Raw genomic sequence first — 25171 nt, 5'->3', positions numbered from 1 at the left:
TCATTGTTGGGAAAGTATAAGAATTCATACTGCAAAACTGCATTGTTATCTTACCTTACTTACATTTTGCTTACTTTACTTACTTACTTACTTACTTACTTATTGATCAGAAAGGGTCTTGCTCAGCCACCCAGGCTGGAGCGAAGTGGCATGATCATGGCTCACTGCAGCCTCAGCTTCCTGGACTCAAGGAATTCTACTGCCTCAACTTCCTGATTAGCTGGGACTACAGGTACACACCACTATGTCCAGCAAATTTTTTTTTTCTTAATTTGTGTATAGACAGAGTCTAAGTATGTTGCCAAAGCTGGTCTCAAACTCCTGGCTCAGTGATCTTCCTACCTCAGCCTTCAAAAGTGCTAGGATTACAGGCATGAGCCACCATGCCCAGCCCAGCCCATGATGTTACTTTAAATAAGTTTAAAAAGGATAGGTCTTCTGGTTTTCAAATCAAAGCATGCCTTCGCCACCAAAAATTATCTTCTTCTTATCTAAGCATACTAATCCAAAGCAATTAAAAGCCAAAATCCATGCTTAGCCAGGCTAAGGCAAAGGTAAGGGATTAATGAGTAGGAAATACATTCTGAGTTTTCTTTTTTCCCATATAGCTATGTTACCCTTCCCCCACCTCTTTTCTAAAGCCCTTTCTAAGAAAAAGAAGCAAAATGCCTTAACTCAAACCTCCAAATACTGGCAAAAATTAGCCTCTACATCACAATGGAATCTCTTTATTTTCATCCACAAATAATCTACCTCACCAAAATGAGCAATTTCTCTAAAGGCATATGCCCATGAAAAGCTAAACTATCATCATTTATACTGGTTTCACTCTCACAATATTTTATTTAGAAATACTGCTTTATCCTAAAACATTCTCCATCACCTATCACATATTTCAAATATCTTTACCAACTGTCTGTCATAGGCAGAATAATGGCCCTCAAAGATATCCAAGTCCTAATCCCTGCAACCTGTGTATGTATACCTTACATGGCAAAGGGGATTTTGCAAATGTGATTACACTGAAGACTTTTAGACGGAGAGGTTCTCCTGGATTATTGGGTGGACCCAATGAAATCACCAACATCCGTAAAAAAGGAAAAGGGAGGCAGGAGAAGTAAAGTCATAGGATGTGAGAAGGGCTTGACCCTTCCAACCCTTCCCTGCTGGCTTTGAAGATGAGAGAAGGCAGCCACAAGACAAGAAACGTGAGCAGCCTCTAGAAACCAGAGAAGGCAAAGCAATAGATGTTTCCCTTAGAGCCTCCAGAGAGGAACACATCCCTCCCAACACTCCAAGACGCAATGAGACCAGTGTTGACTTCTGACATACAAAACTTTAAGATAATAATTTGTGTTGTTTTAAGACATTAGCTTTGCAGTAATTTGTTACAGCAGCAAGAAAGCTAATCCACTGACTGAAACTATTAGGCAGCTCAAACTATTTAAATACTATTAAATGCAACCATTGTTAAACTAACCTGTAAAGTACTTGTTATAGTGTTGACCTTCTCGGTAACTTCTACTGTAGAAAGACTTCGAGCTCCCCTGTGAGTTGATTTGGCAGCCCATGGACTCAATCGGTCACGACAGCGAAAGTGATCTGATTCGCTGGATGATTCTGCCATTGATGTACACAAATCCTTTTAAATAAATATAGGTCAAGGTTAATGAAACAGGAAAAAGCATAGAAATAAAAGACTAATATAACTGTTTACTTTTGATCTCTTGTCGATGTTCAACCCATTAGTTATTTTGTACACTGTAATTTCTACATACATAGCTTAAAAACACAAGAAGTCACTTCCCCATGTAATTCTCCCTCCTTTGTTTTCTCTGCTTTAAGGGAGCAATTCCTCAGATATGATTTTGGTCATGTTTACAAGTCCAGTGATAATAATCCCTTGGATTCATGCAATGCTTCCAAATTTTAAAAGTATTTTCACATTTAGTACCTCACTTAATCCTACCAACACCACCATAAGGTAGATGAGAAAAACACAGATATTCTCTAAAGTTAGGACTGGCAGGTATCTTAATATTTGCCTAATGTCCATTCTACTATAAGAACATAGGTAAAGACACACAGCATGACCTACAATAAGACGGTCTCATTCAGTGTACACTGACAACTCTCATGCACCTTCATTTAAAATACAGTAGAATTAAACAAATGCTGTAATACAGGTCCAAATTCTACAATAACAGATACGTGAGAAGGTGGCATCTTCAATATCTCCACCAAAATAGAAAGCCAGACATCCTGAGTATAGGCATCAGTAGATAATTCCCTAAACATGCTTTTCTTCCATCCTTACCTCAGTTTTCTATTTAATGCATTAAAAAAATTATTTCATGCAAGGGAATCTCAAAAGTTTCAGGAAACCTTTTAACAGAAGTTGAAGAAACTAAATAAGTTCAGAACAAAGAAGCATCAGAGAAACTCAACTGATAAACAGTGAAAGTGTATTGAGTATCCCAATAATTTCATTTTCTACTTAATAGTGGGTTAATGTTACTTTAACATTAATTGCTAGAATCTTTCTAAAATCTACATGGCCATTTTGCTGGCTGATTAAATACAGTGTGATAAAATATTTCTTTGTTTTGTTTTGTTTTTTCAGATGGAGTCTTACTCTGTCACCCAAGCTAGAGTGCAGTGGTGTGATCTTGCTCACTGTAACCTCTGCCTCCCGGGTTCAAGCGATTCTCCCGCCTCAGTCTCCTGCGGAAACATTTCTTGAATAATAGAGTATCTTAGACTTCCAGTATCTTTATTCTGAATGCATCTGGAAGTACACTGATCATACATTTAAGGAGAAAATAAAGAGAATTTGCTAAACGTGTACATGTCCTAAAGCATTTAATAAAAGCAATTGTGTTTTTAAAATATTAGATGAAATATAACTAAATGAATAAATAAACAAGCAAGAAACCTTGCCATAAGCTTAGGTTTTTTAAAACGAAATACAGTCTGTTACTGCTGTATCAAAAAAAAGAATCAGTGAAATATCCAACTTCTTCACACTAGCTAAGACAGGGTTAGAGAACACCCATGCTCCTCTGCCCAGAGCTCTTAACTTCCTTCTGCATTTGTCTTCTCTGGTTCTTGCCTGTCTTCTCCTACATATAAGTACAAAGGTATAGTACCCATGTCAGTCCCTCCCACCATAAGGAAACATGAACAAGAAATTAAGACTGAAGCAACTGTTTGGCTTTGCTTTTCCTGGCTCGCAATTGCTTAAGTCCAAAGGAAAAAAGTATTTTCTTTAGAAGAAAAGACATCTTACAGATAACGTTCACCTTTTAAACTTAGGAAATCACTTGTATGCATCTCATAAATCTACGCCACGTAACCTAACATCTTTTACTCTAAGTTATGGTACTTCCCATCAAGCGTTTCCCATTAGTGAAGGCAGGAAAAGATCAACATTTTGTAAGAACCTGCTATTCTGCCAGTTACTATGCAGATGCTTATGTAAGGCAACCCAATGTAATTATCATAACAACTTATTAAAGCGAACACTATTAACCCCCAATTTATAGAGGATAGGCTACTGCTAAAAGATATAAAATAACATGCAACTCCCTACAGTAATTATAAGTAGAATGCAAAACCAAGATTCAGCTGGCTTTCTCTGTCCTCAATACTATGTTCTTCCCACTGTGCTCTGCTGTCCGTTTATCCGAAGAGTTAACAATCTTAACAATTAACAAAAAGTACTAAAGACTGCAGGTGCAGGCCAGAGCCTACATGTGTCTATAGTCTCCTCAACTCCCTTTCATTTCGTGTTAGCATAAAAATATCAAGAAAAAAGGGAAATAACAAGTAATAATATAAAAATCTTAACTAGGCACCAGGAAAAAAACTAAGTGACATATCTATACTAATACATTTAATAAAGCCCTGAAAGAGATCAATCCATGGGTCCCAGATAAAGGGATTTCTGTTTCCTTCTTCCTTTTATCCCTTACATAAGAGAAAATAATAATTATGCCTGGCATCTGTCTCTTTCATATCAAAATTCTATAGCTTAAAGCATAACAATTTTCATTTTAACAAGTCATAATTGTGGAAACTAGATGGAAGTGAATAAATCACTGAAGATAAGAAATCAGGCAGAATAAAAAGTTAATATTGAAAAAGCCAGTGTGCTTACTATAACAGCTGTTAATGAGAACAAGAAACAAAATAACTGTTTTTGAGATAACGTGATATTTCTAAGAGTATCACAATTTTAATAATAATCAGTTATCTGAAGACAACTTCACCAGAGATAAATGGCATGTCAGACACTTCTACTATGTAGACAATTTAAGTTTCAAGATGACTAAAAATAATTATAACTGAAATTTGGGGATAATATTTAAGATATAAAACAGTACAGACTAATAAAGTAAACATGCATGTATCTACCACTAAGAACTAATAAATACTATCATTCTGACAGATGTACCTTTGAGAGTTTTTAGTAAAATATTTAGAACACTGTAAATAAAGTCTTAGTACCTTCCAGCCACCCCTCCTTCACCCAGTACTACTCCCGCCCCATTTTCCCAGGGATAATCACTAGCATGATTTCATGTATAACTCTCCAGGCTGTTTTTATACTAGTCCCACAGGCATGGGTACCTCAAAGTCTTTTTTTATAAAAAACACACTGCACTGAATTGATAAATATTAACAAGTAAAGATATGGGGGCATCTGAATTTAACTCTAAAGCGGAAAATCTTACTGGTATAAAATAAAATTAAGAACAACATAAACATAAATTATCTCCAACAGTCATATAATACAAGAAAAAAGAATGATCTCTCACTTACCCCCACTAGGATTACATACTTTTACTAAGACAGAATCACACGTTCCGGCATGAGTTTCACTAGCACACACACAAAGTCTTCAGCTATGAAGTTAAGTTACTGTAAGCAATAAAAGATGTTCAAACTTCTGCATCTGATGGAACTCTGCAGAGACATCAAGATTTAAGATGAGATATATCTGAGAAATTTGCATGGCTTTTTTTAAGCATATGAAACATTCAGCAACTATCTAAGGGCTTTAATTACATACGTTTCATAAATGTAAAACTAAGTAAAATTTTAAAATCTCATTACAATAAAAAATAGAAGTTAGATTATTTTCATTGTTGATAAAAATCTGGCATTTTCTTCCACTATTACTGACAACACAAGGTCAAACATGATTCCCTTAGCTAACTAACAGAGCACCTAACTAACCCTTCGTGCCACAACACAGAAGGCAGCTATGGTGGCAGAAGTCCATCCTTACCAAGAGTCACCAATCTATCATCAGCCAACACCACTACACCCCAGACACAGGACTGATGGAGGGAGAAGCAGATGAGAATGGAGTGGCCGCTGAAGTTGGCAAGAGGCTCACACCACATAATCAGAACCTACAGTAGAATACATGGAAGGCCATGAAAATCCTGAGAGCCCCTTAATATAACTGACTCAAAAAGAAAAGTACAAAGCAATAAGCGTCAATTATGCACTCTTCTTTTGTCATTAACAATGTATTATTTTACACTATAACTAAAAACTAATTTTAGAAAAGAATGGTAAATAGTAATATCATTGGCATTAATGAAAACTGACCACGCCTCTGAAAATATTTTCCTCAATTAAAGTTTACCTATTATTTCATTTCATGTCAATAAAAACATATTGAGAGTGGTCACATAAGGAAACAAATATTCAGGGCCATGAAAAGACATTTAACCTAATAATCTAAGAAATATAATTTAAACAATAAGATGCTTTTCTAGACTATGTAATTGTTTTCTGTTAAATGGTAACATCTATGGTTAGCGAGGTTGTAGGGGAAGGAGCACTTCTACACTTTCCTAATGGGAACATGCAAATTTGAATAACTTGTCTGGATGTCAGCAGGTAATAAGTATCAAGAAGAGCTTATACCTTTGCCCCGGTAATTACACTTCCAAAAATTTCTCCTAATAAAATCATTCAGAATACATACAGAAATTTATATACAAAAATATTTACGGTAATAGAGGCAAAATAAAAACAACTCGAATTCTCAAATTTCCAAATACAAGAATGGTTAAACTAAGGTATATCTATACAATGAACAGACATTAAAAAATTTGTTTCGGAAGAACATTTAATGACAAAGCACGGGATAAAGGCATGAATTCCAATTTCATAATAAATGTTATATGTTATCTGTATGTGTATATAAATGACCAGTTCTATGGTTTGAATGTCCCCTCCAAAATTCACGTTGAAATCTAATCCCCAATGAGGCAGTATCGAGACGTAAGACCTTCAAAAGGTGATTGGGTCATGAAGGCTCCTCCCTTATGAATGGATTAATCTATACACACAGTAATGGATTAGTGGGCACTGGTGGTTTTATAAGAAGAGAGACCAAAGAAGTACACTTGGCCCCCTCACCAGGTGATACCCTATGCTGTCTCAGGCCTCTGCAGACAGTCCTCACCAGTAAGAAGGTTCTCACCAGATGCAGCCCCTCAACTTTGGACTTCTCAGCCTCCGTAACTGAAAGAAATAAGCCCTTTTCTTTTTTTTTTTTTTTTTTTTTTTTTGAGACGGAGTCTGGCTCTGTCGCCCAGGCTGGAGTGCGGTGGCCGGATCTCAGCTCACTGCAAGCTCCGCCTCCCGGGTTCACGCCATTCTCCTGCCTCAGCCTCCCGAGTAGCTGGGACTACAGGCGCCCGCCACCTCGCCCGGCTAGTTTTTTGTATTTTTTAGTAGAGACGGGGTTTCACCGTGTTAGCCAGGATGGTCTCGATCTCCTGATCTCGTGATCCGCCCGACTCGGCCTCCCAAAGTGCTGGGATTACAGACTTGTGCCACCGCGCCCGGCGCCCTTTTCTTTATAAATTACCCAGTTTCCGGTATTCTCTTATAAACAACAAAAAATAAGCTAGGACAACCAATATATAAATTTAGAGGTGTGGGGAAGGGCAGAGATAGAGGGGGAGTGGGGAGAAACGGAACAAAAATAGATTTACTATCTAGAGTTTATAGCTGATTTGTTTTTCCAAAAACATTCCGGCCGGGCACAGTGGCTCATGCCTGTAATCTTAGCACTTGGGGAGGCCAAGGCAGGCAGATTGCCTGAGCTCAGAAGTTCGAGACCAGCCTCGACAACACAGTGAAACCCCATCTCTACTAAAATACAAAAATCAGCCAGGCATGGAGGCATGCACCTGTAATCCCAGCTACTCAGAAGGCTGAGACAGGAGAATCACTTGAACCCGGGAAACAGAGGTTGCGGTGAGCCGAGATTGCGCTGCTGCACTCCAGCACGGCGGACAGAGTGAGATTCCATCTCAAAAAAAACAAAAAAATTCCTACATTTCATGAATTTTCTACAATGATTTGCATTAATGTATAATCAGAGAGAAAACTATAATGTGTGCTTAAAAGAAACAAAAACAAATTAAACAAATTTAAAGATCTCTTCAGAGATAGCAGATTAATAGGCTGACAGCAGATTAACAGGCTGTCTACCCAGAAAATTTAATTAAATAAAAGCTCTATATTCAGAACTTCCATTTTCTTGGTAACTGTGTCCTTTTCCTCCCTGGCAACTTCTTGACCTTATTTCCTAGTCCCCTGGCATCTACCTAGGTAGGGCCATGCCACTAGTTCTCACCAACTGATGAGCTGAAGAAATGAGCCGATCACAGGGCCAATCTCTACTATTTCACACTGAAGAGCATTCACTGACCAAAGGAAACATTTATCATGAGTTTATGAATTAAAAGAAAATTTCTTTTAATTTATATTATTTTCTCTTTGTAGTTTTACTGAAGTGCAGTTACTAGATTCAAAGATGACTCACTTAAAGAAACATTCTAAAATACTAGAATGAACGTAAAAATTGGAGGATATAAAAATATACTAACGTGTAGCAACATCACCTATGCAATCAAATTCTACTTTGGAAAACAAATTAAAAATGGTTCACAAGTTATATTTAATCACTATTATAATTTGAAGCCCAAAGAAGAATTATTAAGACTAGCAGAAAAAAACATTTATGTATGCTCAAGGAAAATCTTCATCATTGTCTTTAAAGATTTAAAAGAAAAAAGTTCAATTAGATAAGAAATTTACCCTCATTATCATAAGAAATTTCAGCATCACACACTGATGAAAGAAAAGGAAGAACTGCTAAATTTGAAGAATGACCAAACTCTTGAATAACAATTTAAAGAAATAGAAATACCTCAATTCTGGTTAAAGCTGAGAAAGGTAGGTATTTCTTTCAACTGGAGAAAAAACAGTAAACACTCTTCTGCGGCTTACTACCACCTGCTGGTGCAACAACATTTCTTATTAACAAGAAAGCAACAACATTTGTGCTGTCTACTTTTCAGACGTGAGCTTTTTCCAAATCTCTAGAGAAGACTAAGATGGCTGACCTTGGGAGAAAGTCTGGAATCTTAGAGCAAGCTCTGGGTCTGATATTACAATTCTTAGAATAGCTTATTTAGCTGCTCCTAACAAATCAGTATTTAAAGGCATAAATATTGTTGTTTCAGTCTTAATGAACCTTAAAAAGAAAAAATACAGCCACCAGAGCAAATAACGAATCCTCATCAATTCACTCCCACTGAGGATCTATCCATCTAAAACAAATGCCCATATGCAAACTTGAATACTGCAACTAAAGAGAGTAAAACTGCATTCAACCCTTGTAATAAGAGGATTGGCAATGAGCCTTTACAAACTCAAGTCCACCTCTTTTGTTATTTGACCTAAAGAGCCATCAGATTGTCTTCATTATAATGATGCACATTTGTATGTATGAGAGCTGTAATTTATTGATTCTCAAATCTCTTTTCCTCTGAGCCAGTTTAAAACAATTAAGATTTGCAAGCTGTTCCAGAAAAGATAAGCACCCAGCATCAGGGGTGATATTTCACAAAGATTGACTAGTGCATGTTAAGTAGGTGATTGCTTCTGTGGCCTCCAAGTGCCTCAGCAGTCCCTGTCCAAGGTAGTTGTCCTCAAAGAAGATGTTCAAGGTAATTGTGTTGATATGTAGCGGGTAAGGGAAAATTGAGAGTGTATTTTACACTTAATCATTAACAAAGGTCAAATTTTAGAATGTATTTCTTACTGTTTCTGATATGGTTAGGCTTTGTGTCCCCACCCAAATCTCATCTTAAATTGTAATCCCCATAATCCTCACGCATTTTGTGAGAGACCTGATGGGAGGTGACAGGATCATGGAGGCCGTTTCCTCCATGCTGCTCTCATGATAGTGAGTTCTCACAAGATCTGATGGTTTTATAAGGGGCTCTTCCCTCTTCACTCCTCACTCTTCTCTCTCCTGCCACCATATGAGAAGGTCCAAGCTTGTTTCCCCTTCACCTTACGCCATGATTGTAAGTTTCATGAGGTCTCCCCAGTCACGCGGAACTGTAAGTCAATTAAACCTCTTCGTTTATAAATTACCCAGTCTCATGTCATATCTTTAAAGCAGTGTGAAAATGGACTAATAGAGTTTCAATAGCTGTAGGACTTGAGAGCTTTGCCTCATCCTTCAAGTGAAAAAGTTAACAAGCCAGCAGACATTACCATGTAGAAACAGTTAACAATTGTACCTGTCTTCTTTACATCGGTGCTCTTCTGTAACTTCATCTGCTCAAAGCCTTTTGGCAAATTTATAAAAGATCAAAATCAAAAACTGTCCAGTCCACCAGTCAGTTCTGTTATGTTAGTGAACATAATACATTAGGAAACAGAATCAGATACTTAAACTGATTTTTCATCATGTAATGAGTTGTCACTACATTTAGAAATGAAAGATGAAAGTAAATAAATAAGTCATAGTCTTTGACAGGAAAGAAAGACTTTTAAGTGTATTATAAATGGTGAGCTAAGTAATACAACAAAATCCTTGGGGAGCCAGGTTAGGATTTTTCCACTCATCTTGAAGGATGCACATAAGTTTGACAGGTGGATGAGACAAGGAAATAGGATCCAATTAAAAACTGTCTCAGAGAAAAGTAGACAGGATCCAAATAAGCTCAGCTCTTGCATCCTTCTACCAGGGAAGTTCTGTCCTCATCTGATTTTCATGCTATGGTTTCATGGGTTTTTTTCAATGATTCTACTGTTTTCAAAAGAAAATAAAAACACTTGAAAGCCACTACTATAACTAAAGAAAAAAAACTGAAGAATCCTGAGTGGGGAGTAACATGGTAATAAGCGCATCAACAGTAGAACAGCTGGGAGGCTGTTGCAATCTATTAGGTAATGAATGGTGGGCACCTAAGCCAGTGGCAGCGGAGATGAAGTGTAGCAGGGATGAATTAACTCTGAGGGCAAGGTAAAAGAGTAAAAGATGAATCACAAGTTCCAGGTTTTGGTAGCTGGATGGATGCTGAACTATTAAACTGAGCAAAGAAATCAATGAAAAGAAAGAGCTTTTAGGAGAACGTATGTTCTAAATTGAACTTGTCTAAGCTTCAATTACAAAGAGAGGATCAATTTGTGTTTCAGGGAGGAAATATCAAACTAAAGATGTCTAATAAGCAACTGGATATGTGAGTCTAAGGAAATATTTGATAGTCATCAGTATAGGGGTGGATAAGATCACCAAGAAAAAAATACACAGTGAGAAAGGAAGTGAAACCAAAGAAAACCCTGGAAGAACTCCAATATACAAAAGGCAGACAGAGGAGGTGGCAAATGAGATTGAGAAGAAACATGAAAAGTAGGTGGAAAACTAGGGGAAACTGTATAACAGAAGGTATAAAAAGAAGGGTTTCAAAACAGGAAGAAAAAAAAAAACTGCTACAATTTCCCAGTAATCAATGAATTGCCTTTCAACTCCAAATCCATCCTTCATTGTCTGCTCTTCACAAATAGAGCTAAGGTCTTTAAATATTTCTCCTTTGTAGCTAGCATAATGTTAAACTTGGTCATAGAAAGCGTTGGAAGGGTTGTTTTTTGTTGTTGTTGTTGTTTTAACTCCAAGATGGTGGAATGGAGGCATCGTTGGCATGCCTCTCCCACTTGGAAAAACAAAATAGTGTGCAGAAAGTCATGCTACAAACTTTCTTCCAAGAAGCAACACAGGAACTTAAAAACACTGAAAGAAACCACAAACCCTTTGAAAGAAGCAGTGGGCAGTAGTCTACACGATAAAACCAGGAGGAAAATTGCCAGAGCATGAGTGGGGAGAGACTGCCTCCATGATACACTCTCCCACTGGGGAGCCGAGCAATCCAGGCCACAGGAGAACACCTTAACCCTACTCAGCGCTGGTGCTGACTTAGTGAGCAGTGAGGTTTTATGAAAAGGAGCAGCATCAAACCATGTTTACTCCCAGACCCAAGCAGGGACAGAGGTAAGCCATTCCTGATCCTACCTCACCAGGGACCTCACCTGAAGTCTGCTGGTTAACTGAGGCAGTGGTCACAGGTTGAGAGAAGCTCCCAACTGAGACCTGTGATATAATCTTTAGTGGGGACAAACGCCCTTGGTCAGAACCGAGGGGTGGGCAGAAAGTGTGCTAGAGCTGCAGGCACAGGACCTGGGAGCCTCTACTTCACAGGCTGACCAGGAGGTGCACGACCTAAAAGCTGGTTTCTGTGTCAGTTGGGAACACTTATGGCTTGGGACAGTTTTGAGGGCTGCCTGGAACCCAGCTAGCTACTGCTAACACCGCGGGTATGAGACCTGCCTTGCCAAGTTCATGGGAGCTAAGAGGGGCTTACTGCCACCTGCCACCCCATCCTTCCCCTTGTGGATTTTTCTGTACAGCAGAGGTAGCTGTGTTCCTCCCTGGAACATTACCCCTGTGACCAGGGAACTGTCCTCTAATCCCTATCAGGGCCACTGTTTGCACTCGAATGTGGGGAGCCAGAGTGTGGACTTGCCTGACCCAGCTCCGCCTAGCTTTGCCCATCCACCTACTCTGGTAGCCTAACACGGCAGAGACTTTTGCATGCTTCATGGTCCCCACCCATTGCCTGAGACACCAGAGTACCTCCCCTGGGTAACATAAGGCAAGCACAATTCCCACCACTAATAGTGCAACTGGTGCTCTTTTGCAAGCACTACCTACAGGCTGGAAGCAAACCAGCACAGCCCGTTACAATATCTGCAGGGACATCATAGTGCTCAGGAAGAGAAAACGTTATGCATGACCTCAGCTACCACCATTGCCTGCATCACCCTGGTTAACCAGGAGGCCTTGAGTCTGTCCACAGGCCCAGTACATTACTACTACAGCTGGCATTTGAGAAAGCCAACACACTAAGGCTATTTATAACCAAGGAAATCTCGCAGAGTGTGTCACTCTCCTCTCACCCCCATCAGAGCCATGCTAGTACTCACTGTTGGGAAACTGGAGGACAGTTCACAGCAGTGGATCCCTTGTAGACATTCTCCAGCACCAGCCTAGAGTGTGGCAGCCCCACGAGGTGGCTAGAACCAGAGCAGCAGCAAGATTCATAGTAGTCTGGCCCTCAGAAACTGCTACTCCTAGGGTAAGGGGGAGCATACCACATTAAGAGGGCAGACACTCCGTTGGACAAAAGAAACCAGACTGCAGGCTCTGAGTCCCTGAACTTTCCACTTGTGGGAAGTTTCTTTCAGCAGAGGCACAGGTGCAGTGCCGGGCTCAGTAGGGAAAGTATGCGGCTCTACCCCAATTGTCAGGCAGCCTTGGTGCTCATGAAGGATCTTGGAGAAGGGGACTTTTCTCCCCCTCACTCAGCACTGCAGATACAGCTGGGGCTCCTCCCACAGGAGCATAGCATGGGTGCATCTGTAGACAGCCTTTCCATAACACTTCAGAGTGGCTGCATCCCCACAAGAGGAGTGTCCTCCAGGTTCAGGCTTGTAAGAGAGCCAGAATCACAATCCCCCTCTACACAGATGAAAAGAGGTGCCTGTCTAATGGGAATAGTCAGAGCAGAGTGTGCAGAGTGTGACTGGGAGATGGATCACTTTCCCGGTGGCCCGGAAGGGAGGCTGTGGTGGCTCCCTCCCTTGCCCACAAAAAGACCTCAGTGCATTTCACTGAGAGTTTCCCCAGCCATCTCTGTCAAGGCTGTGGCGTCTGCCCACCACTGGGATACTGCATTTACCCAACTGCTTTAGCTGTTTTTCACCATGGGTACCTCCTACTGGCCTATAGCCTGAACTGTTCAACCCAGTAAATAAAACAATAGAAAAAAGAAAAAAAAATTTAAGTGCATACCACTGAGGAATGAGGTAAGCGTCATAAGATTTCTCACTCCAGCCCCACAGGAGAGAGTAAACCTGTTCACAACCCCAGCACATTGCTACTATAACCAGCATCAGAGAAAGCCATCACGCAAAGATTTTCTATAACCAGGAAACTCATACAGAGTCTTTGGCATTGAAAGTACCCAAAGCCAAAACTAGGTGACAATCAACTATAAACATTAAAGTCATACCCTCAAGGCAGGGCAGGGGGGAGAAGAAAGTTCTTAAAAATCCCTGTCCAATCAAAAACAAATTCAAAAATAATTAGAAGAAACAGTCTACCCAAATAAGAAGGAAACTAGAAAAATCATCCTAGCAATATGAAAATACAGAGTTCCATAACACTCCCAAAAGATCACACTAACTGTCCAGCAATGCATCCAAACCAAGATGAAATTTTTGAAATACCAGATAAAAAATTCAAAAGGCTGATTATTAAATATTATTCAAGAAGATAAAAGGGAAAGGTGAAAACCAACGTAAAGAAATCAATGAAACAATTCAGGACATGAATGAAAAATGTTCTAAAGAGATAGACATTTCAAAGAAAAAAAAAATGAGAACTTTTGGAAGTGAAAGGCACATTTAGGGAACTACAAAATGCAGCAAAAACTCTTAACACTAGACCAGACCAAGAAGAAGAAAGAATTTCAGAGCTCAAAAACAAGGCTTTCTAAGTAAATCAATCAGACAAAAATAAAGAAAGAAGAATGAAAAGATATGAAGAAAATCTCCAAGAAATATGGAATTACATAAAATGGCCAAACCTAAGAATCATAGGTCTTCCTGAGAAAGAAAATAGATCCCTGTCTCTCTACATATACAAAATTAACTCAAGATGGATTCAAGATTTAAATTTAAGACCTAAACCTACAAAAACTTAAGAAGAAAACCTAGGAAAAACTCTTCTGGACATTGGCCTAGGCAACAAATTTATGACTAAGACCACAAATGCAACAAAAATAAATAAATAAATAAATGGGACCTAATTAAACTAAAAAATTTGTGCACAGCAAAAGAAATAATCATCAGAGTAAATAAACAACCTGCAGGATGGGAGAAAATACTTGCAAATTATGTATCCAACAAAGGACTAATATCCAGAATCTACAAGGAACTCAAACATATTGGGGAAAAAAAGTAATCTTATTAAAAAGTCAGCAAATGACATAGACATTTCTCAAAAGAAGATATACAAATGGCCAACAAATATGAAAAAAAAGACCAACATCACTAATCAGAGAAATGCAAATGAAAACCACAATAAGACAACCTTATTCCAGCAGAATGGCCATTATTAAAAAGTCAAAAAACAACAGATACTGGTATCAATGTAATGAAAAAAGAATGTTTATACACTACTGCTGGAAATGTAAATCAGTACAACCTCTATGGAAAACAGTACAGAGATTTCTCAAAGAACTAAAAGTAGATCTATCATTTGATTCAGGAATCCCACTATAGGGTATCTACCCAAAGGAAAATAAGTCACTATGTCAAAAAGACAGCTGCACATCTATGTTTATCACAGCACAATTCACAATTGCAAAGATATGGAATCAACCTAAATGCCCATCAACTGATGAATGCATAAAGAAAATGTGGTACATATGTATACCATGGGAATACTACTCAGCCATAAAGAAGAACAAAATAATGTATTTTGCAGCAACTTGGTTAGAACTGGAGGCTATTATTCTAAGCAACTCAGAAATCAAAAACCAAATATTTCATGTTCTCACTTATAAGTGGGAGCTAAGCTATGGGTACACAAAGACATACAGAGTAGTAGGGTGGACACTGGAGACTCAGAAGGGGGCAGTGTGAGAGGGGGTTGAGGGATGAAAAGCTACCCATTGGGTACAATGTACACTACTCAGGTGACAAGTGCCTAAAATCCCAGACTTCACCAGTATACAATTCATCCATGTAACCAAAAACCACTTATACCCTAAAGCAGGGGTCTCCAGCCATGAGCCAAGGACCACTACCAGTTCATGGCCTGTTAGGAACCGGGATGCACAGCAGCAGGTGAGCAGTGGGTAGGTGAGCAAAGCTTCATCTATATTTACAGCCGCCCCCCTTCACTTGTGTTACCACCTGAGCTCCACTTTCTGTCAGATCAGCGGTGGCATTAGATTGTCCTAGGAGCACAAGCTCTACTATGAACTGTGCAGGCGAGGGATCTAGTTTGTGTGTTCCTTATGAGAATCTAATGTCTGATGACCCAAGGTGGAGCTGAGGTGGTGATTCCATTCCTAGGGAGCGGCTGCAAATAAAGATTACCATTAGCAGAGAGGTTTGACTGCACAGAGACCATAGTAAATCTATGGCTTGCAGACTCATATCAAAACCCTATCAGTGAGTAGCAAGTGACAAGCTGCATCTGGCGGCAGGCTTTAAGTCAGAATCTGATACTTACTTCAGTCTGCACATGGTCTGTCCATTCTTTTATTTACCACTTCTGTCCATACCTCTTTCCTGCACTATGCACTTGTCTCAGTCACTGTTTTGGTAAGCCCACAAGCTAACCCTAGCCAAAATGAGTAAAAACCAAACGTCACTGGAGAGCTTGTTTGAAAAGGGGGAAAGATCCAATGACGGGACAGCAGAAGATGCTAAAAGTGCCAACAAAAAAGAAAACTGTATTTTTAAAAATTACCAAGAGTCCTACTTAAATTAAGAGTTCATTGCAACAGGTGATTCACCTTCTCCAAGCCTGCTTTGTATATGTGGTGACCAGCTATGCAATAAAGCCATGAAATCTTCAAAACTGCTTCACCACATGGAGACCATGCACCCTGCATTAAAAGACAAGTCTTTGGAGTTTTTCAAAGGAAAAAAACATGAAAACATGAACACGAAGAACAGAAGCAATTATTGAAGGTCACCACTTCATCAAATGCATGTGCACTGCGAGCATCATTCTTAGTGGCCAACCACATTGCTAAAGCTAAGAAGTCCTTTACTACTGGTGACGAGTTGACCTGCTTGCTGTTAAGGACATTTGTCGTGAACTTTTAGGAGAGACTGCAGTTCAAAAGGTGGCACATGTTCCTCTTTTGGCTAGCACTACAACTAGATGAATTGATAAAAAACAGAGAATATTGAGGTACAATTGTTAAAGAGGATTAATGAGTCATCGTGGTATGTAGTCCAGGTTGATGAGCCTATCAATGTTGACAATAAGGCACCAATGCTTGTTTTTATGCGATATATTTTTCAGGAGGATGTGCATGAGGATGCGATGTGTACTTTTGTTGCCAACCAACACCACAGCTGCAGAACTATTAAAGTCTTTGAATGATTACATATCAGGAAAACCAAATTGGCCATTTTGTGTCGGTATGTGCACAGACAAAGCAGCTGCCATGACTGGATGGCTTGCTGGTTTCACTACTCAAGTCAAAGAGGGTGCTTCTGAATATGAGTCTATGCACTGTGTCATCCATGGAGAAATGCTGGGTAGCTGAAAAATGTCACCTGAACTTAACAACGTTTTGCAGGATGTGATTAAAATTATCAGTCACATTAAAGTACATGCCCTTAACTCTTGTCTGTTCTTGCGGCTCTGTGAGGAGATAGATGCGGAGTACACACGTCATCTCTTATACACAGAAGTGAGATGGCTTTCTAAAGGTAGGTCACTGGCCAGAGATTTTGAGTTACAAGAGCCACTCCAGAGAGCTCTTTTAGAAATAGTCATTACTGGCAGCACATTTCAGTGACATGGAATGGGTTGCAAAACTTGTTTACTTGTGTGACATATTCAAATTCAACCTGCTCCACAAACTCAATCTGTTCCTTCATGGGAAAATGACAACTGTGTTCAAGTCAGCAGATAAAATGGATGCATTCAAAACCAAACTAGATTTATGGGGGCAACCAGTGAACATTGGGAGTTTTGACATGTTTCAAATATTAGCAGAGATTTTGAAAGAGACTGAGCCAGGGCCTCCTTTCTCCCAGCTGGTGTATGATCATCTATCTCAGCTTTCAAAGGAGTTTGAGCATTACTTCCTGATATGGTCTGGCTGTGTCCCCACCCAAATCTCATCTTGAATTGTAGTTCTCGTAATACCCATGTGTCGTGGGAGAGACTGGTGAGAGGTAATTGACTCATGGGGGCAGTTACCCACCATGCTGTTCTCGTGACAGTAGTGACTTCTCACAAGATCTGATGGTTTTATAAGGGGCTTTTCCTCCTTTGCCTGGCACTTCTCTCTCCTGATGCCATGGGAAGAAGGACGTGTTTGCTTCCCTTCCACCATGATTGTAGGTTTCCTGAGGCCTCCGCAGCCATGCGGAACTGTGGGTCAATTAAACCTCTTTCCTTTATAAATTACCCAGTCTTGGGTATTTCTTTGCAGCAGCATGAGAACAGACCAACATACTTCTCAACCACCAAAGATCCCCAAATTGGGAAGAAATGGCTCCGCGACCCACTTGTAAATAAACCAGGTGAATCAACTTTGTCCATGCTAGAAGAGGATCAACTTCTTGAGACTGCAAATGACTCTGGCCTTAAAAGTATGTGTGAAACAACTTCAAACCTCTATATGTTCTGGATTTAAGTCAAGGCAAAATATCCTGAGATTGCCTTGTGCACCAAAAAGCCTGCTTCCATTGCCAACATCCTATCTTTGTGAAGCAGGGTTTTCTGCAGTGACAGCAACCAAAATGAGACTACAGAGTAGAATGGACATAAGCAACACATTTTGGGTATCACTGTCTCCCATTACCCCGACATGGGACTGTCTAGTTGCAGGAAAAAAAAGCTCAGGGCTCCCACTGACAATATGGTGAGTTGCATAGTTATTTCATTATATATTACCGTGTAATAACAACAGAAATAAAGTGCACAATGAATGTAATGCACTTGAATCATCCCAAAACCATCCTTCTCTCTGCCTCCCAGTCTGTAAAAAAATTGTCCTCCATGAAAAGTGCCTCTGGTGCCAAAAAGGTTGGGGACCCCTGCCTTAAAGCTATTGAAACCAAAAATAATAATAATAATAATAATGATTTTTTTAAAAGGACACTGCAGGAGGAAGGGGCTTCTCTTTCTGGTTCCATGTTTTCCGTTTGTTGCATTTTCATTTCAGCATCCTGTGTGAGGGATATCCAGTGGTACTCAACTCCATCAAGTGTCAGCAGTACCTGTATTGGGCAGCTTCCCATCAAGTTTCAGTAACCCAACCCCTACTCAGATTCTTAGTGAATCTGACAGACACCCTCACAGTCAATCCCCCTGCTTCACCCTACCAGCATCCTGGAGAGGTGTTTCCTGCCCATCATTTGTGGTGTGGTTCCCTGCTTTCCAGCATCACTCCGCCTTTAATTAGGAACAGTGTCCCCTCCTTGTCCAGAAACTGTGGATCAGCTATGACCCAGTAACTCAGCAAGTCTCTCCACCACTCAGGGGGCTATAGTCACACCTTCTCCAACAAGGTCTGAATCCCAGCCTTGAAGAGAGCCCCCTCCAAGTTTATACCTCCTTTGGGCACTCTCTCTCAGCCCAGGGGATTCTTTAGAGTCATCTCTGTCCTTTTACAGATAATCCCCTTACAGTTAATTATATCAGGAGTCAGCAAACTTTTTCTCTGCCACAACTATTAGCCTCTGCCAGCTGTAGCACAAAAGCACAGACAATTATAAATGAATGGGGTCGCTTGATTTGACCTATGGTAGGCTAAATTTAGCCCATGGGATATGGTTTACCAACTGCTGCTGTATGTTAAACTTTCCCTGTTAAAATTACTGTGGGACATCTGTCTTGCCTGTTTAGGGGCAAATGCTGACTGAACTCTAACTGAGAGATGAATGCAACAAATATGTCAAGTAGGAAAAGGAACAGAAAGTATCCTTTGGAAGTGCTAGTGACTGTATCAAAAGCAGTCTCAGTAAAACGGCTTAGGTGAGGATGATGCCAGGTTGTGGAGAAAACAGAAGGTGAAAAAGCAGAAGCACTGTGTATAAATCATTCTTTTAGGAAGTCTGGATATGTGAAGAAAGAAAGAGATTAGTAGCTAGAGAGGTATATTTATGTGTGGGAAATAAGCCTCAGATTGCAAAATAGTTGAGGTTCTGATGCCAGGCAGGTCCAATATACAAGAAATAAGATGGCAGACTTCAGACAAGCCCTATCTACCATTAGGATCCATGCAAGCAAGGCACTTATTGTTGAGAGTCCTGTGCAACCACCGGCTGAGAGTTTGCTACACTTCTTTCCTGCAAACACTGTGACATACTTTCCCCACCTTCTGCAGTTAATTCCCAGCTTTCAAGCCTCCTGTCTTAATAAGTTACACAAATAATGGCCTTCATCCTAAAACTGCTTTGCAGTACCAGATGGTTCAGCAAACTATGGCACAGCCAATTTTAAGGGTCAGGAAGAAGATAATGATTTCTTGCCTAAGAACTCAAAGACCATCCTTTGGCAAAAGTTTATTGAGCAGACCTTAAAATTAAAGGTATCGATAGGAAATGGAAAACATCGATAAAGTAGAAACATACTGGATTTAACGATTGGAGCACATAGCTGGAAATCAGAACATCAGAGGTACAAACGCGAGAATCACCATTTCCTGAGCGCCTCAGTATGAAAGGTACTTTGCATACAGTCAAGTATCTCTGCAAAGCTTGGCTTAACCTCAGGCCAACCTTACAAAGAGGATTTCTAACCTCCCCAAGGGCATATACTAGCTCTTGTTTATCTATTCCCAGGCTCCAGAATAGTGTCTTAGTGTTTGGCACATACAATATTTACTTCTCAAATGAACAAAGTAGTCCCTTTTTTGCAAATGAAGAACTACTAAGGCTTCCAGTAGTTAAGCAGCTAGAAAAGCCTGGATTCAAACCACACCTTAAAGCAACCTTCTAAATAACTAGGAGACCCCACAACTGGAAACATATATAAACCAAGACAGAAAAGAAAATTTGTTTTAGTTTGCTTTTCTGTAAAATTATAAGACTATGATATATTACTTGCTTACATTTATACAAAAGCATAATAATGTTCAACTCTATTTAAATAATAATAGCTATTGATTTGTGGTTTTCTATGGACTAATTTCTGTACTAAGTGCTTTACGTACGCTCTCTCATTTAATCCTCATAACATTATTATTATCATCCCCATTTTATAGAAAAGAGAACTAAGGCTTAAAGAAGTAAAGTAGCTTAAGTGGCAGAGGCAGGATTCAAATCCAGATAAGAAGACTATTTCCAAAACTCAACTTTTAAGTCAATACACTTGTTACATGTAAATGGCAGTGGCGAAAAGGCAAAAAAACAAAAACAAAAAAAAAACAGGTATACCAGTGAGTAAAGGTACTCTTCCCTAAAAGCAAAATAAACTGATAAGAACAAAGGGCTTGGGTGGGCACAGCGGCTCATGCCTGTAATCCCAGCACTTTGGGAGGCCAAGGAGGGTGGATCACTTGAGGTTAGGAGTTCGAGACCAGCCTGGCCAGCATAGTGAAACCCCATCTCTACTAAAACTACAAAAATTAGCTGGGTGTGGTGTTGAGCGCCTATAATCCCTGCTATTTGGGAGGCTGAGGTAGGAGAATTGTTTGAACCCAGAAGGTAGAGGTTGCAGTGAGCCAAGATTGCACCACTGTACTCCAGTCTGGGTGACATAGTGAGACTCTGTCTAAAAAAAAAAAAAAATAAAAATAAAGTACTTATTGTTGTAATTAAGGCTGTGAGTCCCCCCAAAAAAACAGAACACACATGAGCTAGCTTAAGTGAAACAGAAATTAATCGTTTTTAAAGAATACAATAATGATGGTAGTGGTGGTGGCGGTCATCATGGTAGAAGCAAAAATAAGCAATAATATTAATAACTCAACAATTAAATGGCCCGTTTCTGTGCCAGGCCCTGTTCTAAGCACTTTATTTGTATTAACTAATTTAACCTCAACAACAGCCCTGTAAACATAGCTGTAACCAATATTATAGGCAAGGAAACAGCTTCCAAAAGTTAACTTGCCCAAACTCAAAACAGTAGAAAGCTTTCTTCCACACAGACATCTCTATTCCATAACCAAAACCTAGCAGGCTCAGTTCCAGGCTGTATTTTTGCTCTGATTTCATCAGGAGTCCACCCTGGTCCAGCACCTCAGAGCAGGAGGCAGAATCAAATGGACCAGTGCCTGGAAACAGAGAATTAAATCTCATCCATTCATCCATGAGCACATTCATTCACAAGCACTTATTCATCCATTCACAGCACCTGTTTCATAGCAAACCCTGTCGGCAGAGTAGATTCTAAATGTTTATCAAGCCAGGCACTGTGGCTCATGCCTGCAATCACAACACTTTGACAGACCAAGGTGGGAGGATCACTCGAACCCAGGAGGTCAAGGCTGCAGTGAGCCAAGATCACACTACTGCACTCCAGCATGAGTGACAGAACAAGACTTCATCAAGAAAGAGAGAAAGAGAGAAAGAGAGGAAGGAAGGAAGGAAGGAAGGAAGGAAGGAAGGAAGGAAGGAAGGAAGGAAGGAAGGGGGGAAGTTCATCAGAATGAATTAAATGGATTCATGTAACCACAAATATTCCCATCTCCCAAATACTCCAAGCACCAGCATTATAGAAATTTCAGAGAGGTGTGCATATCTGATAAAGGCCTGATAAGCCTCTTAGGGTCATTCATAATTAGTGATGACAAGATACCAGAAACAAGATTTAAAAACTAAAAGAAAAACTCACAAAAATATTTGCATTATATGGGAACCAAAGGGTTAATCAGCTCTTTCAAAAACACAAGAAAAAGAACAGTCCAGTTGTAAAAGACTCAAAAGATATATAAACAGACAATTCACAGAAATCAAATGACCTTAACAAATGCTATTTGTTATTTCACTAAATAATTGCAAATTAAAATAATAAAATGATATTCTTGTCTATCTGTTTTATACAGATGAAAAAACCTCACAGGGTTAGCAAAGTTATACCTTGTTGTAAGAGAATTAACTATAAAAATCTATATTAACATGTATATCTACTATGTACCCACAAAAATTAAAAATTAAAAAAAAAAAAGCTACATTAGCTTTTCTGGAGAAAAACCTGGCAATACAAGTAAAAATAAATAATACAGGCCAGGCGCAGTGGCCCATGACTGTAATCACAGTATTTTGGGAGGCCAAGGGAGGAGGACTGCTTGAGCCCAAGAGTTCGAGATGAGCCTGGGCAACATAGTAGGACCTTGTCTCTAAAAAAACATAAAACAAAATTAGCCAGGTGTGGTAGTACACACCTGTAGTCCTAACTACTCGGGAGGCCGATGTGAGAGGATTTCTCAAGCCTGTGAGGTAGAAGCTGCAGTAAGCCAAGATCGCACCACTGCACTTCAGCCTGGGTGACACAGCGAGACCCTGTCTCAATCAATCAATCAATCTGTAATACACATAGATGTTGACTCAGAAAATCTATTTCTATGACTATTATCTTAGGAAGATAAAAGAAGATATTTATATAGATATATAGATATATTTTATGTATAGACATATGCATAAGAATTTCACTGTAGAAATTCTTCAGAAATTTTAATTCACTCATCCATTCATCCATGAGCACATACATTCACTCCACCCTGGGCAACAGAGTGAATGAATTTTTTTATACTTGTAAAAGAGTAAGAAAAAAATATAAATCCACTGGATAAGAATACATTAAACGTATCTAATCACTGGGATACTATGTATCTGTTAAAAGAGACAAGGTTGAATCCTAAGTGCTGACCTGTAACACTACGTTGTTACCAAAAAAAAAAACACACTATACAACAGTATGAATGTATTGAAACTACTTCATATCAGATTCAACCCAGAGACATTACATGGACAGTATATTCTATAATATACAGGCTAATACAGTTTTTAATAATCTAATAAATCTAGATTATTTTTATATTATTTCCAAAATTTCTGGACCAAATTATCCCAATAGGACCCCCATCCAGCTCTAAAATTATTTAATTCTAATTTTTTTTTTTTTTTTTGAGACAGCATCTTACTCTGTCACCCAGGCTGGAATGTAGCAGTGTGATCACAGCTCACTGCAGTCTCGACCTGCTGGGCTTGAGTAATCATTCCACCTCAGCCTCCTGAGTAGCAGGGACCAAAGGCGCATGCCACCATGCCTGGCTAATGTTTTTATTTTTTTGGTAGAGAAAGGGTCTTGCTATGTCGCCCAAGATATTCTCAAATTCCTAGGCTCAAGCGATCCTCCTGCCTTGGCCTCCCAAAGTGTAGGATTACAGGCATGAGTCAATGCACCTGGCCTAATCCTATAAAACTTGTACACCATTGATCTTATACACAGTGTTAGTATTTTTTTTTTTTTTTTTTTTCTGAGATGGAGTCTTGCTCTGTTGCCCAGGCTAGAGTGCAGCGGCGCACAAAGCTCCGCCTCCCGGGTTCACGCCATTCTCCTGCCTCAGCCTCCCAAGTAGCTGGGACTACAGGTGCCCACCACCACACCCAGCTAATTTTTTCATATTTTTAGTAGAGACTGGGTTTCATCATGTTAGCCAGGATGGTCTCGATCTCCTGACCTCATGATCCGCCCGCCTCAGCCTCCCAAAGTGCTGGGATTACAGGTGTGAGCCACCGCACCCCACCACACAGTGTTAGTATTGCAAGGCCACAGTGTGTCTCCCCTCTATGTTTCAGAACCTTTTATTGAAGCACAATATGAAATCCAAAAAAAGGTTCAGAATTTTTATATCTGTGTTGTAAATTTAAACTTTTAACATTACACCCTTAATTATCAATTATAATTCATGTTGAATTTATTTATGGAAATCACAAATTATAATGATCTCTTATCTCAATAATAATATAAGGACCACTATATTTAAAAAAAAAAAAAAAACTAAGAAAGATAATATAACTTTTTCAACATTGAAAGAAAGAGATACCTACACACTATGCCATATGTGGTACACTTAACCCAGAAATGTTGAATATGTATCAAACTCTATTAGAGGGCACTTAGAGACAGCAATGAAGGCCCTTGGCAGTGGGTGGGACTGAAATTTGGAGTCAGAAGACCTGGAAACAATGACCACTCTTTTGGCTCCAGAATCCCAAACAAACCAAATAACCTGAGACTCAACTGCCTCCTTTGTAAAAGCCTGATAAAGGAATTATACAATGCCTGTAAAAGGTGCCTGACAGAGTGCCTGAGACAAAATAGGTTCTCATTTTCTTGTTTAATAGAAACAGCTGCATCACTGTTGCTTTTGTTAAGGTTAAGGACATCTCAACTTAACTAGTTTGTTCATCTGAATGTTTGTAATGTTGTATACACAACCATTCTATACTTTATTTTTATAGTATATATTAGAAAGGGGCTTCTTTGTTTCCAAAACTCTATTTGTTGGCATAGTCTTTTCCACCATAAATATGCAAAAACATGTGTTATCTCCGAAATTCAGGGAGAAAGCATACTTACAAAGCACACCCCCAAAACTCCGAGTTGCTCTTCTCTGAGCTCAACGCTCTTTTTAGGCACATATGTCTGCCTCCTATCATTTCTTCATGAGGTTCAGGACAAAGGGCCTAGTCAAGCAGATGATCTTTGGTTGCCCCTATACTTTCCCCAAACCACCTATAAATAAACGAAACAAGGGGTAAGACATACCTACAACTTTAAACATTTTTAAATAATGAAATATGAAAATTAGGTCCCTATGTACAGACTATGGCATAACACAGAACAAAGAAAATGCTCCTAGAATCATTCAAAAGCCCAAGTGACCTCACTACAATTCTTCACATCCAAGTGCCCAGCCAACATATTGTCACTGGTAACTTCCATCCATGCCTGGTCATCCCTGGGGCTTGCCAGAGAGTTCATGCTCCAGTGTGAACCGCAGCCCAAGTC

The 25171-nt window shown here is 39.5% G+C and overlaps 1 protein-coding gene across 3 annotated transcripts in view; it reads right to left on the bottom strand.

Annotated features, from left to right (window-relative positions):
• The window catches only part of CEP128 (centrosomal protein 128), a 488113-nt gene that overhangs the window by 437477 nt on the left and 25465 nt on the right, over nucleotides 1-25171 (bottom strand). Inside the window, exons 6-7 of one of the 3 annotated variants that reach the window (XM_033187243.1) lie at nucleotides 24740-24895; nucleotides 1481-1642 (exon numbers count right to left, since the gene is read on the bottom strand). In XM_033187243.1, the coding sequence (XP_033043134.1) occupies nucleotides 1481-1627 (147 nt within the window). In that variant the 5' untranslated portion in view covers nucleotides 1628-1642; nucleotides 24740-24895. Of the gene's footprint in view, nucleotides 1-1480; nucleotides 1643-4824; nucleotides 4966-24739; nucleotides 24896-25171 lie in introns of those variants that run through there. The other 2 variants (XM_033187242.1, XM_033187244.1) reach the window with 2 other exon arrangements.

This window comes from Trachypithecus francoisi, unplaced genomic scaffold, assembly GCF_009764315.1.
Source record: "Trachypithecus francoisi isolate TF-2019V2 unplaced genomic scaffold, Tfra_2.0 Lachesis_group3, whole genome shotgun sequence".
NCBI classification, from domain to species: Eukaryota; Metazoa; Chordata; class Mammalia; order Primates; family Cercopithecidae; genus Trachypithecus; species Trachypithecus francoisi.
This window is presented reverse-complemented; position numbering and strand designations above follow the sequence as displayed.